Here is a 15,926-nt window from a genome sequence, read left to right as displayed (position 1 = left end):
ATCTGGAGCTGTTCTTTTGAAGAGTCAAAAGGTACAATGGGTAAAATTGTTTCCTTCTGTGCTTTAGGTATCTATGATTCTCTGTATGATTGAGGAAGCTCAAATGTCATTCATCTTAAGAATGTACTTGAACATACTGCTGTAGGTAATGAACAAAAATTACCAGTATTATGTTTTCATGGTAAAACTATCTTGATGTTTCCTCACCTTTGTTAATGTCAGAAGATCTCCGTGTCTCAAAGGTAATCCTTCTAACTCCAAAGTTTTTAGAGCACTCGAAACACTCAGAGAATCTCTAACTGATTTGCACAATTGAATTGTAAAGTCTTTTGACCTGATGGCTGGTATGCGCTTTCTGATGTTCTGTTTACATCTTTCACTCCCTTTAGAAAACAAAAACAAGAAAAAAAAATCCAAAACTACAAATGAACAATTACATGAAATTTGCCCACACCAGTGCTGCAAACACAATCAACTCAAGGATCCATTCATCCCCTTTTAGTCATCAGGTTTCCTGAGCCCTAAGAAGCCTGCCCTCCACAGCCAAAGTCGTACAATGGAACTTTGCTTTCATCTCACTTTCACATGAAATGTGTGTCAAACAATATGCATAAACTTGCCGTTTGGTTAATGTCAAAGTCTTGGCCAGGAGAATCTTTTAAAATTCTGTTTACTACATTATTCTTGCACAGAAATTTTCCAGTTTACTTTATATATTTTGTCTTATTATTTTACAAAGATGCAAGTTTTTTTTTAAACACTACAAAAACGGACCAATTAGCCTAACTGCTTTACAATGGTATAACTACGAAATCTCACTATCGTCAAAAAAACCAAAAGAATGCTGTAAATCAGAAACAAAAAACAGAAGTTGCTAGAAAAGCTCAGCAAGTCTGGCAGCATCAGGGAAGAGAAATCACAGTTAACATTTCAGGTCAGAACAGTTCCGAAAAGGGTCATTGACCTGAAATGTTACCTCTGACTTCTCTTCACAGATGCTGCCAGACATGTTGAGCTTTTCCAGCAAGTTCTGTTTTTCTCACTAGCATTAAAATTGTTCTTCTTTGCTTTCTCCTTTCATGCATTAATCCAACTTCCCTCAAATTCACTTTATGGTATTCTCATTAATTTATTAATGTGGTAGCATTGGTCCATTTTGATTATTTTCTTTTAAAGTGAGTATGAATTTAATAACTCATGATACTTTCCTAGTGTTCAGTGACTGTTTCAATGATCCTGAATAATTTACATCAGCCTAATCTTAGTACATACACTTGCCTTTCACTTCCTAGTACACAATACATTCCTTAATAAGATTCACATTGAAAAAACTTCAATATTTGTCATTTGAGATACTATCCTCAGCAATCATTTTCTGGAATAGTTTAACATCATCTACACATTGGATGCATAGCACAGAAACAGGCCAAGAATGTGGTGCTGGAAAAGCACAGCAGGTCAGGCAGCATCTGAGGAGCAGGAGAATTGACGTTTTGGGCAAGAGCCCTTCATCACGAAGGAATTATGCCTGAAATGTTGATTCTCCTGCTCCTCAGATGCTGCCTTACCTACTGTGCTTTTCCAGCACTATACTCTCTACCCTGATCTCCAGCATCTGCAGTCCGCACTTTTTCCACAGAAACAGGCTAGTCAGCTCAAACATGACCATTTAAACTCGTCTTAGGGTTTCTCCCGTTTTTTCACATCTACCAGTGCAAATATCAATTGCCTTCTCCTTCAAATGTTTGTCTAATTTGCCCGTTAGTGCATCAAACCACACACTTCAGTTGTTACTTGCATTCTTTGGGGCAAGAGGTTTTTTTCTGTATCTCCTACTCAATTTCCTGGGTTGGAACTTTCACCCTCCCTGGTATAGCAAGAGTAATGATAATGGAGGTGACTGAGCTGAAAATGAGAATGAAAATAATCAGATTCTTGACTTCAAGAGAAATTTTCAGCAACTTTCCCCTCAACTCTTAAATGGCAACTTCAGAATCTTCCCCTTGAGTGGCAAATTGTTTACTTCCATATCGTTATTAGCCCAATTCGCCCTATTTACAATGTACTTCCAATTCTCCTCTCCTCCATTGAGAAACTAGATGGCACAAATACCTGACTGATTAAAAAAAGAGCAGTTAACTGGCCACCACAGTTCACCAAATGCCCAATGACAGCCAGCATCCAACTACCTTTTCTGCACAATGTTCCTGCATGGCCCATGGCCACCATTCCCCCTGACCCTTCATCCACACAATTCAATTTCAGCAAACCACCATCCTCGTGACATCAGCGTGCTTATCCTTGAACCAACTCAGGCACTGGGCCTTTAACACTCCATTCTGGAGATGAGGGACACCCATGACTTACAGGAGCCTACCAAGTTGCTCTATATGCAAGGTCAGCCAAACATCTCATGCATCTATATAGGATGCTTTTTCACTGACACAGATACAGGCATTTTATGGCTCTTAGCTTGCATTGTTAGCAACTACTGACTTTCAAATTTACTTGAAAACTCCAACTGTGAGTACATGACCCTGTTTTCTTAGGGCACACAGACTTTATCACTAGGTTGCAAGCTACCAATCTCTGGATGGGTGATATTATTGCTTTTCAGCACACAAGATCTTGAGTACCAAGTTACAGGATTCAGCCTCAATGATTTACACTTTTTGGGAGGGAGGAAGGGAGAGAGAAGCAGACAGCCTGTGATGGTTGCAACACTGAATAGTGAATGTACCATTCAGACAAGGGATGGTCATATCATTGTATATAACCAGGCATCAACATCATAGATGCAGCATATGCTAGTAGCTGACGCAGCAAGCAAACTGCAATGCTTCAAGTTAATGGTAATGTGTTGAAAGAGACCATATATTTTAACTTTTTTTAAGGAACAGCAACTGAAATGGAAGCTGGAATGTTATGAATGGAATACTAGGAAAATTTTGCAACTTGAACAGCAAGTTTTGTATATTGTTGAACTATGCAATACAATGTGACTTTTTTTAAAAAAAGGGAGGAGAATGAGATTGAACTGCACCAAGAATCTTTCAAGCTAGTGAAGCTGTGCCTCACATCAGCCCTCTGACTGGCTGACCTGCAGTGCTGAAAGGCTGCAAGTGCCAAGTAGCAGAATGGAAGAGATATCCACAGCCTGCAGACAGAAGATATCATCTCTCCCCTACTCACTCTCCTTTTGAGGAAAAAGATGAAGAAAAAAACAAGACAGCTTAAAAGAAAGAATTCATACAAGAAAAGACCTATGTTCACCTGTTCACCTGCTGTTTTAAAGAATGGACTGTCTCGCTCCGATAATAATATATTATTACTGCAACAAAAAAAAACAAGAAAACAACTTTCCACCTTGTAGTCTGGACTTTGATCTTTGGAACATTGTTTACTGTGTCTATATTATTTTTCCAATCATAATATATGTTAAACCATTTGTTTTTTATCTGTCCTAATTATATTAAGCACATATATTTTTGAGATTTTGATTTTCATTGCTTATGTTCAGTGTTAAAATAAAAATTATTATTTTTAAAAATTGTTGCTGAAGAAATCTGGTATGAATTGTCATGAGTAGCAGTCAGGTAGACTGGTCACTTTGGTGGTCTCATAAGGATTTTATCCAGTTAAACGTTTTGTGATGGCTTGTGCTTTATCAGCACACTTTCCCCATTACATTGTCACAGTGTGAAAATCAAAGAAGGAATGTCCTTTGCTGGGTGAAGGAATACAACATTTAGGACGTATTGCTACAGAAGGTCAGTAAAGGGGTGTGTATGCTACCAGACTAGGTAGTTGGCTGTGGTCAATCAGGCACTAGGCCCTCCAAGAAACCAGGGATCAGTGTACTGGCAATCCAGGAATTGGGTTACACACATTCCTAGAAGCCAAGTGTAAACAGTCCAGAGATTACTGATAGGTCAGTTAGGGTACTGAGGAGACATTAGTCCCAGGATGGCTGAGTCCAGACATCCTGCCAAGTCTGTTCACAGGCTAGCCACAGTCAGTCATGGATGTTTGGTCAATAATGGTCAGGGAGCTTATCAGGAGGAAGTCTATAGAGTTCTAGATATGGTTTTACTGTATTAGGTTACTGAGAAAATGGCATCTGTGATCAGGGGCAATTGCAGGTAGTAGGCTAGCATCCTACTTTTATTTGGAGGGCGTTAGGGAGACTGAAAACTCTTGATGGGGGATGGTGGGTTTCAAACAGGTCATAGTAACTCTAGCCTCTCGATGGGGAGTGTGTAGGACCAACAAGGGTATGAGAATTACAAAAGTCAGGTGGGTACAGTGGGCATGTTATTTGTGATGTAAAGGGACTTAACAGAAACAGGGAAATATTAAAACGTTATCGGGGCCATCAGGGCAGCAACAGAATAGGAACTCAAAGGATGGGGCCATTTTCATCACAGCAGAAACTGCACATCACACATATGAACTTCAAGTTGGAACCATGTTGCCACATCAAATTAAAAGTCAGTTGCATAAAAATTTTTAAAATGGCAACTACTGCAAAGTTGACAGAGTAAGTTCATAATTCTTTCATACAGAAGGGGACTAAACAAGTTTGCTTTTGAGACCCGTCTCGTTCAACTGTATTAATCATACAACCACTAATTAAGTAATGTCTTCCAATTGGTTTCAATTTGTTCAAGAGCACAGATTTCGAATTATTACTTCAATCAGTGAGTATTACATTGAGTGCATTATTGTCTCATCATGTGAATTAAACAAAATGTCATGATAACAAGGAAATCAGAAGTGGAATCTAAAGTTCCTATTTGCGAGCCACATTCCATAGTACGTTCTGGAGGACAGTACATCACAGTTGCCAGATTCTCTCACTCAAATGTAAGAATACAAGGGCATGGAGTGCAATCTGGGAAGGAGCCTTATCTTGGGAGGGATGGGAATAGCTATTGTCATCGAGTGTTACTAGCAAAATTCAATCCCAGAGTGGCATAAATGATTTTGTTGTCCACTAGGCAATTGGTTCAGGGAACATACTTCAAAGTTCCCTTCCAAATTAATGCTATTACTTCCTTGGGAAGTCTCTAAGCCACACTTTGAGAGAGAATAACGTATGGGTCAGGAATCCCTTCAAATATTTTATGCCGTCTTTGTAATATATCCCACAGATTATCTGCTAAAGAGCTCACATGGAAATTTCCATCGCTGGAACCATTGTGAGCCTGATAATTCTCTTATGACAACAAAGAAAGACACAGTGATGAGAACATCTTGCACAAACCCAGGAAGAACATTAATTGCTGCACATCATCCAAAGGGAGAGAGTAGAAGGACAAGATACACCAAGAAGGTGCAGGCAAATATGATACTCCAGATTTATAAATCTCACTGCCATTTTCTTCAACTGCCTGAAAGACAGTACAAGATGACAATTAAGGATGTCCTGCCCCATTATCTCCAAATTGTATAAATGCTCGCGAAGATTTGCGCTCACAAGGACTGAATGGAAATCCCATCCTGATGACTGTCAAGAGCACAGCTATACTATTTTTTAATGCTCATAAAAAGCTGTTTCATTAAAACATAGAAAATAGGAGCAGGAGTATGACTTTGAGCTTGCTCCACCAATCTACATGATTATGGTTGATCATCCCAGTTCCCTGTTCCTGCTTTCTCCCCAAATCCTTCGATTCATTTGCCCCAAAGACTATCTAACTTCTTGAAAATATTCAATATTTTCATCTCAACCAATTTCTTTGGCAAAGAATTCCACAGGTTCACTACTCTCTGGGTAAATAAATGAGGCTTACCTCTTTCTGAGACTGCAACCTGATTATCAGGGAACATCCTTCCTGCATTTACTCTGTTTAGTCCTGTTAGCAATCTAGGATTTCTATTAGATTCTACCCTCATTATTCTAAACACCAGTGAATAGGACCCTCACTCTTCATTCCAGATAATCCTTCATTGCACTCCCTCCATAGCCAGACCTACCTTCCTCAGGTAAGGAAACCAAAAATACACACAATACTCAAGCTGTAGTTGCACTCCAGACTTACAGAATTGCCATAAGACAGCCTTGCTCTTGTACTCAATTCCCCTCACTATGAAGGCCAATGTTGTCTTCCTCACCACCTGCTGCAACTGCATGCTTATTTTCAGCAACTGGTGTGCAAGGACACCCAGGTCCCCTTTCTAATTTATCGCCATTCAGGCAATAATCTGTTTCCGGTTTTTGCTAGCAAAGTGGTTAAACACATTTATCCACATTATACTTTATTTGCCATGCATTCACTCAACTTGTCCAAATTACATTGAGGTATCTCTGCATCCTGCTCAGAGTTCAACCTCCCATCCAGCTTTGTGCCATCTGCACACTTGTTGTTACTATTGATTTAGGCAAAAAAGTGAGGACTGCAGATGCTGGAAATCGGAGTCTACATTAGTGTGGTGCTGGAAAAGCACAGCAGGTCAGACAGTATCCGAGGAGTAGGAAAATCGAAATTTCAGGCAAAAGCCCTTCATCAGGACTTATTATTGATTTAGATGAGGGAACTAAGTATATATTCCTCTCCAAAGAAACTGGTGATCTGTGTGACATCTGCCATACTTTCAAGCATAAATGCATCCAGAATATTACCAATGCTGCTCTCACCAGAGCACACCTTTTTATATCCTTACTGCTTGACAATGATAGCCAAGCAGCTAGCATACTGGCACAGGCACAGAGAGCTATTTTCTTCACTCATATTGTTTTAAGAGTGTCTGATCACCAACCTGGACATTTGTGAACGGAAAAGGCTTACATTCTATTAATGGTCAATTTTGGAAGTCTGCGCAAGATATCCTGGGGGCTGTTGTGATTCATGCATAAAAATCTTTCAGATGCTTACCCCCTTTAAAAGGTTCTCAGGTCATACAGGAACGTCTGCTAGTGCACAAGGCTTCTCACTCCAAAAAATGGCTCATGACACGTTTACAAAAGCCTCAGGCTGACTCAGAATGAGATCAAATGCTGCTCATGCTTCAAATAGGGCCATAGTGGAACAGGCCATAGGCTTCCTAAAGCTGAGGTTTTGATGGCTGGGCCATTCTGTGTGGACCATAAAATATAGACTTTCTGCAGTTGCAAGGTAAGGTGCCGTTGGGCTGTGTGGGGGTATTAGAGTGAAGGAAGAGTGGACTAGTATGAGCCGAAGGGAATAATCCTGGCAGAAAGCTGACAGGGGAGGAAAATGCATCTGGTGGTGACATCCTCATACCCTGCTTCCTGTACAAACTCTACTCCATTCTCCCAGCTCTTCCAGTTTCCATTGCATCTGTTCAAATGACGCCAACTTAGACAAGGGAGCCTCTGAAATGTCCACATTCTTCCTCAACAGATGATTCCCCAGCACTATTGTTGACAGGGGCCTCAGCCAGGTCTGATTCATATCCTACACTTCAGCCCTCACCCTCTCTCTTCCCTCCTGCAACAGCAACACTGTTTCCCTTGTCCTTACCTAACACACCTTCCAGGTGAAGCAGCACTTTATCTTGGAACCTGTGTTTTTTTTTAAGGACATCGTAATAACAAAGCGGAGAGTGTGGTGCTGGAAAAGCACAGCAGGTCAGGCAGCATCAGAGCAGGCAAATTGACGTTTCAGGCATAAGCATTCCTGATGAAAGGCTTATGCCCGAAATGTCGATTTGCCTGCTTCTCTGATGCTACCTGACCTGCTGTGCTTTTCCAGCACCACACTCTCGACTCTGATCTCCAGCACCTGTAGTCCTCACTTTCTCCTAGTTGAAAAAAAACAAGGACAACATAACTTTGTTCTATTCACCCTCCTGGCCAGACTATTATTCACTCCTTTGTCTGTCAATGGTTCTTCGCTCTGTTTGCGCTCTATCCATATCAGCGGCAACGCTTTTCACTGTGCCTTGGTACACGTGACAATAAATTCAATTCAATTCAATTCAATTCAATTCAATTCAATTCAATTCAATATCTACTGTCTACTCCTTACCCATCTCCCCCACCCAAGCTTCTGCATATAAACTGACATTTTTCTATCTACCGTCAATTCTTAGGAAGGGTCACTGGAAACAAAACATTAACTCTGATTTCTTTGCACTGGTATTGCCAGACCTGCTGAGCTTTTTCAGCTATTTGTTTTTGTTGTACAGAATCAAGAAGTTACATATGCTGATGAAATGCATTAGCTCTATCAATGTTGAAGATTTTAACAAGGCAATGATTATCCATTTTACAGCATTTCAGATTTCAATCTCACTTTTAAATTTAACAATGGACACAGTGCTCATTACTACAGAATTCACTATAGTTTTCCCCATTAGAGCAGCTCTTGAACATATGTGGCCTTATGCTGGAGTTTCCATGTTCATTTGCAAGGAGAGCATTGCATGTAAGGTCAATTTTTCTTGGTTCCCAGTTGGCTAATTTAGACCTCTATCAACAGTTTTAAACTGTTCTGTTTCATTTCGACCTCCCTGTATTCTCAATATCAGAGCTTCCCTGTAACCCTAGCAACCTGGTTATCCTCCCCATGGCTTTCAGTTTCCCCTGTGCTCCTATCCTTCCAGCTTCCACCTCTTGCACTGCCATGCCTGACCTTTGCAGCTGCTAGCCCTGCACCCCCGACCCAGCTTCCAGCCTCTCCCTCTTATTCCTCCAAACTTACCCCCTCAACCTTTCTCTCTTCCCCCCTCAAGGTCCCTGCAGCCTTTCTTCACAACTACCCAATGAGTACATAACAATAGGTTTATGTGAAAGCATATAGAATTAAAAACTAAATAAATTATTTTGAACTCAGATAGCACCTTGGTTAAGTAACACTAAGGAGTACTACACTCAGTTCTGATTTCCATCTAACACCATAAAAGAGAGAGACACTAGAATAGATGCAAGAACAATAGATGTGGGCGGCATGGTGGCACAGTGGTTAGGTGGGCGGCATGGTGGCACAGTGGTTAGGTGGGCGGCATGGTGGCACAGTGGTTAGCACTGCTGCCTCACAGCGCCAGAGACCCGGGTTCAATTCCCGCCTCAGGCGACTGACTGTGTGGAGTTTGCACGTTCTCCCTGTGTCTGCGTGGGTTTCCTCCGGGTGCTCCGGTTTCCTCCCACAGTCCAAAAGATGTGCAGGTTAGGTGAATTGGCCATGCTAAATTGCCCGTAGTGTTAGGTAAGGGGTAAATGTAGGATTATGGGTGGGTTGCGCTTCGGCGGGTCGGTGTGGACTTGTTGGGCCGAAGGGCCTGTTTCCACACTGTAAGTAATCTAATCTAATCTAATCTAATCTAACAAACCAGGTTTCCAAAGATAACAGAACTGAGGTTATAACCTGGGAAAGACTAAGTATGATGGGCTCTCTTTCAAAAAAAATCAGATCAACCATGATCATAATGAATAGCAGAGCAGATTTGACAAGTTTAAAAGCCTACTTTTCCTTTTTCATAAGCTCACATGACCTATTTGAATTTTTTTATTTTATAAAAGGTTTAATAGAAAGCCTTATCTGTATCTTCTCTATATTATTTTATGATTCTCCACTGTAAAGTTAGTCATTTTAAATTAAGTACCTTACCTGTTTCCCCAAGGCCAGGTTGATAGTAACTTCGAACAGCAAGGAAAGTTAAATTCTTACTGACACTGATAGAGCTGAAAATCGGTGCCCACTCAGATAGCTTGATCCAGTCACCATTAATGTCCAAAACACCTTGATTTAAATTTGCCTTCACAGCTTTTAGTGGAACAAGGTCATGCAGAGCACACAAGTGTTCATAATGTGCTTCAAAATCCATTGGCCCTTGCTAGCACAGGTGAATGGAATCGATCATTTGACGTGATTCTGTGAAAACAGTGAGGGAAAGAACTGTCACCATTTGCAACTAAGAAATTTTGAACTATACCGAGCACCCAAAATAAGGAACGGAAAACCTAGTAACAGCAGCAGGAAGTCATTTGGTCTTGTGACTGAATGGCAGACGTGACGGCATGGGGCTGGGAGGGTGGGAATATTGCAGAATGATACATTCCACAGGACCACACGCGGAGGGATGCACTAAAGCTTGGAGTAGTTGTCGCCAAGGCGTAGCGGGGAAAGAGAGGTCATTCTGATGACGGGGGGTGGGTATAAAAACCGAATGAACTGCAGATGCTGTAAATTAGAAACTAAAACAAAAGTTGCTGGAAAAGCTCAGGTTTGGCAGCATCTGTGAAGAGAAATCAGAGTTAACATTTCAGGTCAACGACCCTGAGGAAGGGTCACCGGACTAAAACGTTAGCTCCGATTTCTATTCACAGATGCTTTTCCAGCAACTTCTGTTTTCGTTTTAAATGGGAATTTGTTCAGTTATCGGACCCTCCCGGTGCCTCAATTGCATGTAAATGTAATCTTACACAATAAAGATATCCCTTTGGTTTGTTTGTAAAGTCAAACTCCAATGTGAGTTTTTCTCCAAATAATACTGTACAGAACCGAACTGCTTTAATGACTCTGTGTATGTGTGTGTACATGAATAAGGTATATTTTTAAATTAAAGAAGGGTGAGATGGGAGAGGAGGGCGGAGGCCGAGCTGGGAAGTGGGGTAAGGGGGAGGGAGGGAAGTGGGGTAAGGGGGAGGGAGGTAAGTAGGGGCGAGAGTTTCGAGGGCTGCAGAGAGTAGGGTAGGGTGATGGGATGCCAGAGGATAGGGGTGAGTAGAAGGAAGCAAGGAATGAGTGAATAGGGAGGAGGATCCAGCGAGTGGAGGAGGCGATGAGATTTGAACCGATGTCTCCGGAGGGTCAGCCCAGTGCATTCAGCAGGAGAATGTCGCAAGATAAAAACAAACATCTCGATCTGCTGAATGCTCAGAATCCGTGCTCGCCACTCATTTCACACGGCAGTACCCCCTCCCAGCGGTTAACTGCTCGGTGCCTTGCTAACGGACACAGACCCTGGTTTTACTCACTGTCACTGAGAGAGACACCGATCCAGCTCCAGCCGTTACCGATGCTCACTGCGGCTGCGCGGCCCTGGACTGTGAGCGCGGGCGCTCCCGCCGGCTCCAACCGTCCACCCACAAGATGGCGGCTGCTGGCCGGGGCTGGGCTTTGGATGCACTGGTACTGAGCGTCTTGAGTTGTTTATCATCCGGGACTGATGTCAGCTCAAGTCTAAAGCACGGATCGCAACGGAAATAGTTCATGACCATTTGTTTTTCTTTTGTAAAGCCCTCCTATTTGACTCACTTTCTTTTTGCTGTACTCTAATGGAGCGTTTATTAAGCATCCTTCCTTAGTTGCTCAGCGGGTCCTTAAGAGTTAACTACATTGCAAATTGTAAGACGAAAAGTCGCGATTAAGGTCTTTTTCAGTAATATGTAGGAACAAATTATTGCAGTAATCTGTACTGAAAACAACAAATGCTGGACATCGCAGCGTTGTCCCCTCCACACTTTAGCTCTGGTGAAGATTTATGTAGACTCGAAACTTGCTGTCTCCATGGATGCTGACTTTTTCAGCAATACAGTCAGTTCTTCTATAATGTAATGGTTGCGTTCTTGTGTAACCCTGCGTCATATAAAAATCGTACTTTAGAAACAGCGCTTAAAGTGTCGGCGCAGTAATCGCGTTAATGCCAACACACATTTCAAAAGTTCACGCTTTAGAAACAGCAACCCCAATTCATCAATCACATGACAGCAAATATCTCGTTGACAAAATGCATATTATAATAGAATGGCATATACTTAAGTTCTGCACGATCAAACAGCCGTTACTTATTTCATTATGTATTTTTAACCTCTTTCAGAAATGCAGGATTATGTTATCGAAAGTGTATAATAATATCAAAATGTTGTACTTGCTAAAGTTATTCAATCTTACAAAACAAATTCGTGTTTTCTCAGGTTAAGTTGGAAGTGATTGGATTGTGTTACACAGTAGTGGAGCAGAGGAGACTGAGGGGAGATGTGATTGAGATGTTTAAAATTATGAGGGGTATAGATTGGCTAGACAGGAAGGAACTCTTCTCTTGTTAGAGGCACCAATGACGAGGAGGTATACATTTAAGATAAGAGACAGGAGGTTTAGGCGAGATGTGAAAGTGATGGAAATCTGGAATTTATTGCTTGTAAGGGTGGAGAGTGTGTTGCTGGAAAAGCACAGCAGGTCAGGCAGCATCCGAGGAGCAGGAGAATCGATGTTTTGGGGCATAAGCCCTTCATCAGGCATCATTAGATTAGATTAGATTACTTTCAGTGTGGAAACAGGCCCTTCGGCCCAACAAGTCCACACCGCCCTGCCGAAGCGCAACCTACCCATACCCCAACATTTACCCCTTACCTAACACTAGGGGCAATTTAGCATTGTCAATTCACCTAACCTGCACATCTTTGGACTGTGGGAGGAAACCGGAGCACCCGGAGGAAACCCACGCAGACACGGGGAGAACGTGCAAACTCCACACAGTCTGAGGCGGGAATTGAACCCAGGTCTCTGGCTCTGTGAGGCAGCAGTGCTAACCACTGTGCAACCGTGCCACCCTTAGGGCTTATGCCCAAAATGTTGATTCTCCTCCTCGGATGCTACCTGACCTGCTGTGCTTTTCCAGCACCACACTCTCAACTCCGATCTCCAGCATCTGCAGTCCTCACTTTCTCCTCCTTGTAAGGGTGGTAGAGTCAGAAACCTTTAAAACATTTAACTAGTATTTAGATGTGCCAAGTGATGGAAAATGGGATGTTAATAGTTAGGTGTTTGTTTTTGACTAGAGTAGATTTGATGGGCCAAAGAGCTACTTTCTGTGCTCTAGACTTCTATAATTAATAAATTAATTAATAAATGGTCTTTTGTATCTAGCAATTGTTTGCAAATATACTGGAGTTGTATATTGCAAGAGCCAAGATTATTGTTTATTTGGAACCTCAGAACTCATTGGTAAGGAAAACAATTGAGATGAGACAGTGCTTTGGTGTCCTCTAAGTTTCTAATCTTTCTGGTTAAAGATGGAGGTAGAATCAAAATGCATTCTGGACAATGCACCTGTGGCACATTTCCGCCAACTGCTATCCATGTGATTGGGTGATGTTCCATATGTCTGTAATGAAGCATAAAAGAAAGCAAAGTAGTGCTTAAAACAGAATTACTCTGTTATCACTTATACTGATACCATGTAACCATGAGGAAGGATGTGTGGTAATGAACATCAATTAAAGTTTAAAATGAAGTGATCACCATTGCAAGAAAATGTTTGGAAGATCAGGGTGAATGAGGAAATAAAATTTGAACAGAATTTAAAAGAATTCATAAACTGACAAAAAATGACTGTCAAATGTCTACTGCTAAAATAACCTTGATGAAGTGTATAAAGCAGCAGTAAAATAGAAACAGAGTGCTGGAGGAACTCAGCAGGTCTGACGGAAAGAAACAGAGTTAATGTTTTGATTCTAAACTTATTATTTCTCTCTCCACAGAAGTTGCTAGAACCACTGAGCTTCAACAGCATTTTTGTTTTCATCATTTTGCCTTTAAGGCCGTGTTGAACCTGCATTTACTGGAGAAGTTTAAACCATGGGAATGAACCTATAAATTATTTTGCATTGAAATAAGAAGGACAATTTAGCTGTACAGCCAGTGAATCTTTCCTTACACATTTGGACATTTAGAAGCAAACAGCAGCCAGGAAGGAGAATGGATTTCAAAAGTAAAATTTGAACAGAGTAGTTAAAGGACAATGTTGAAAGGCCAACATCCTAATGAAGTTTTAAAAGAGATAAGATTTGCTAAATCCAGAAGGATAGTCAGAAGTCAATGGTGTAATTTTTGAGTTGGGTTTAACCAGACCAAACCAAATGTATAGTTTTCTAATCCAGGACATGGAAACAGAATAACAGAAAGTTAAGGGAACAGGAGTAAAGTGAATTCTTAATTCACAGAATGCTGAAATTTCAAGCATTCATCCAAACTGAAATTTAAATCCTGAATATCAAAAATTGGCGCCAACAAATAATGATGGCTATTTATCATACTGTATGGTGCTGTAGCCCAGTACGACCATTGATGCAGTGGCAGATTAGGGCCACAGTGGTAACATTGATTATTAACAATGTCCTTTTCTGGCTGCCTGGGACTTTTTCCCCAACCAAGTCTCTGTGAGAAAGGCATTGTCTCTGTCTCTGTGCGAGAGCACCACATAGGACAGTTACTTTTGTGGAAAATTCTCTAACCATCCCTTTCACTTCAGAGCTGCTGTGCCCCCAAGGCCCTGCCTCTGCTGGCTGGAATTGGTGGGGCCAGCTTTGGTTCAGTTCCTGCAGTTAAGGCCTCAGGAGGGAAAATGTCCAAGGCTGGTCCAGGATCCCAGCCTGGATTAGTAACGGGCTAGTCCTGGATCAGGATTGGGAATTTGGATCTTGGATCTGGACCTGTTTTTCCTGGAGCACGGAGGCTGAGGGGTGACCTTATTGAGGTTTACAAAATTATGAGGGGCATGGATAGGGTAAATAGACAAATTCTTTTCCCTGGGGCCGGGGAGTCCAGAACTAAAGGGCATAGATTTACAGTGAGAAGGGAAAGATATAAAAGAGACCTAAGAGACAACTTTTTCACACAGAGGGTAGTACGTATATGGAATGAGTTGCCAGAGGAAGTGGTGGTACAATTGTAACATTTAAGAAGCATTTGGATGGGTATATGAAGAGGAAGGATTTGGAGGGATATGGGCCGGGCGTTGGCAGGTGGGACGAGATTGGGTTGGGATATCTGGTCGGCATGGACGGGTTGGACCGAAGGATCTGTTTCTTTGTTGTATATCTTTATGACTCTAATTCACCCATTTCCCCCAAAAAGGTTCGTGGAGCTGGTGGCATTTGCTTTTGGCTCTGTAAACTGAGATATTAAATGGTTAATTTGCTTTGCTGACCTGCAGGAAATTGGATGTCCCAAGGCTGGGGTGGGTGGTCTCTCTTTTTTTTAATAGATATTTTTATTAGAAATTTAACATTTTAACAAGTTTACAAAAATAAACAAAACTCTCAGATATAAACATTGATATACAATTAGCTCAAATATACAATAGCCAAAATTTAACAAAAAAAAACACAACAGAAAAGAACTGAAAAAATTTTTAAAAAATAACCAAAACTCAACTATCTACTAATCTAACCTACAACTAACCAGAGTGTATATTTAAGTCTCTTACATGCTCGGGATGTGTTAGCATCAGATATAATAAAACCCATATTTGTGCGGGATTCCTCCCCCGAGGGGCCCCGGACCAGCCAGGTTTGTAATCTCAATTAAATAAAAGCCCTTGTTAGGATAGCCGAAATATCTGTATTTATGTAATTCAAAAAGGGCTGCCATATTTTATAAAATAATTCGGTCTTTCGGTGCACCATATTTGTAAGGAAGTCAAGGGGAATACATTCCATAATTAGTCTGTGCCAATTTGAAAGTCCAGGGGGGCCCTCCGCCACCCAGTCCATCAAAATATTTTTCCTTGCACAGAAAGAAAGAATAGAAAATAGTCTCTTCCCGTACATGTCCAGGGAGGGAAAGTTCGAAAAGCCCAAGAGGAGAGATACGGGGTCCACTTTAATTTCCGTTCCTAAAATTTCTATCAGGGTACTTGCTACTTTAGTCCAATATCCACGGATCTTATGACAGGTCCATAAGCAATGTACAAGAGTGCCCACCTCTATTTTGCATTTAGGACACATTGGAGATGCTCCTGCCTTAAATTTTGCCAATCGAACCGGTGCTATATGGGCCCTATGAAGTATCTTCAGCTGGATAGCCTGGGTTCTGTTACAAATAGTAATTCTTCTAGCATTTTCCCAGATATCATTCCACGTTTCTGTGGAGATTTCTAGTCCCAGATCCTGATCCCATGTTTTAAGCAGATAATCCATATCTCCCGATACTTCATCATGTAATAAATGATAAATA

The 15,926-nt window shown here is 41.4% G+C and overlaps 1 protein-coding gene across 2 annotated transcripts in view; it reads right to left on the bottom strand.

Moving 5' to 3' along the window:
• Nucleotides 1-11,686, bottom strand: part of cep78 (centrosomal protein 78) — an 86,258-nt gene extending 74,572 nt beyond the window's left edge. Inside the window, exons 1-3 of one of the 2 annotated variants that reach the window (XM_043712611.1) lie at nt 10,946-11,686; nt 9,576-9,839; nt 208-383 (exon numbers count right to left, since the gene is read on the bottom strand). In XM_043712611.1, the coding sequence (XP_043568546.1) occupies nt 208-383; nt 9,576-9,792 (393 nt within the window). In that variant the 5' untranslated portion in view covers nt 9,793-9,839; nt 10,946-11,686. Of the gene's footprint in view, nt 1-207; nt 384-9,575; nt 9,840-10,945 lie in introns of those variants that run through there. The other variant, XM_043712621.1, reaches the window with a different exon arrangement.
• Between the last annotated feature and the right edge of the window lie 4,240 nt (nt 11,687-15,926).

Source organism: Chiloscyllium plagiosum, chromosome 2, assembly GCF_004010195.1.
Source record: "Chiloscyllium plagiosum isolate BGI_BamShark_2017 chromosome 2, ASM401019v2, whole genome shotgun sequence".
NCBI classification, from domain to species: domain Eukaryota; kingdom Metazoa; phylum Chordata; class Chondrichthyes; order Orectolobiformes; family Hemiscylliidae; genus Chiloscyllium; species Chiloscyllium plagiosum.
Note: the sequence above shows the minus strand (reverse complement) of the source record. Positions and strands in the feature narration are given on the sequence as shown.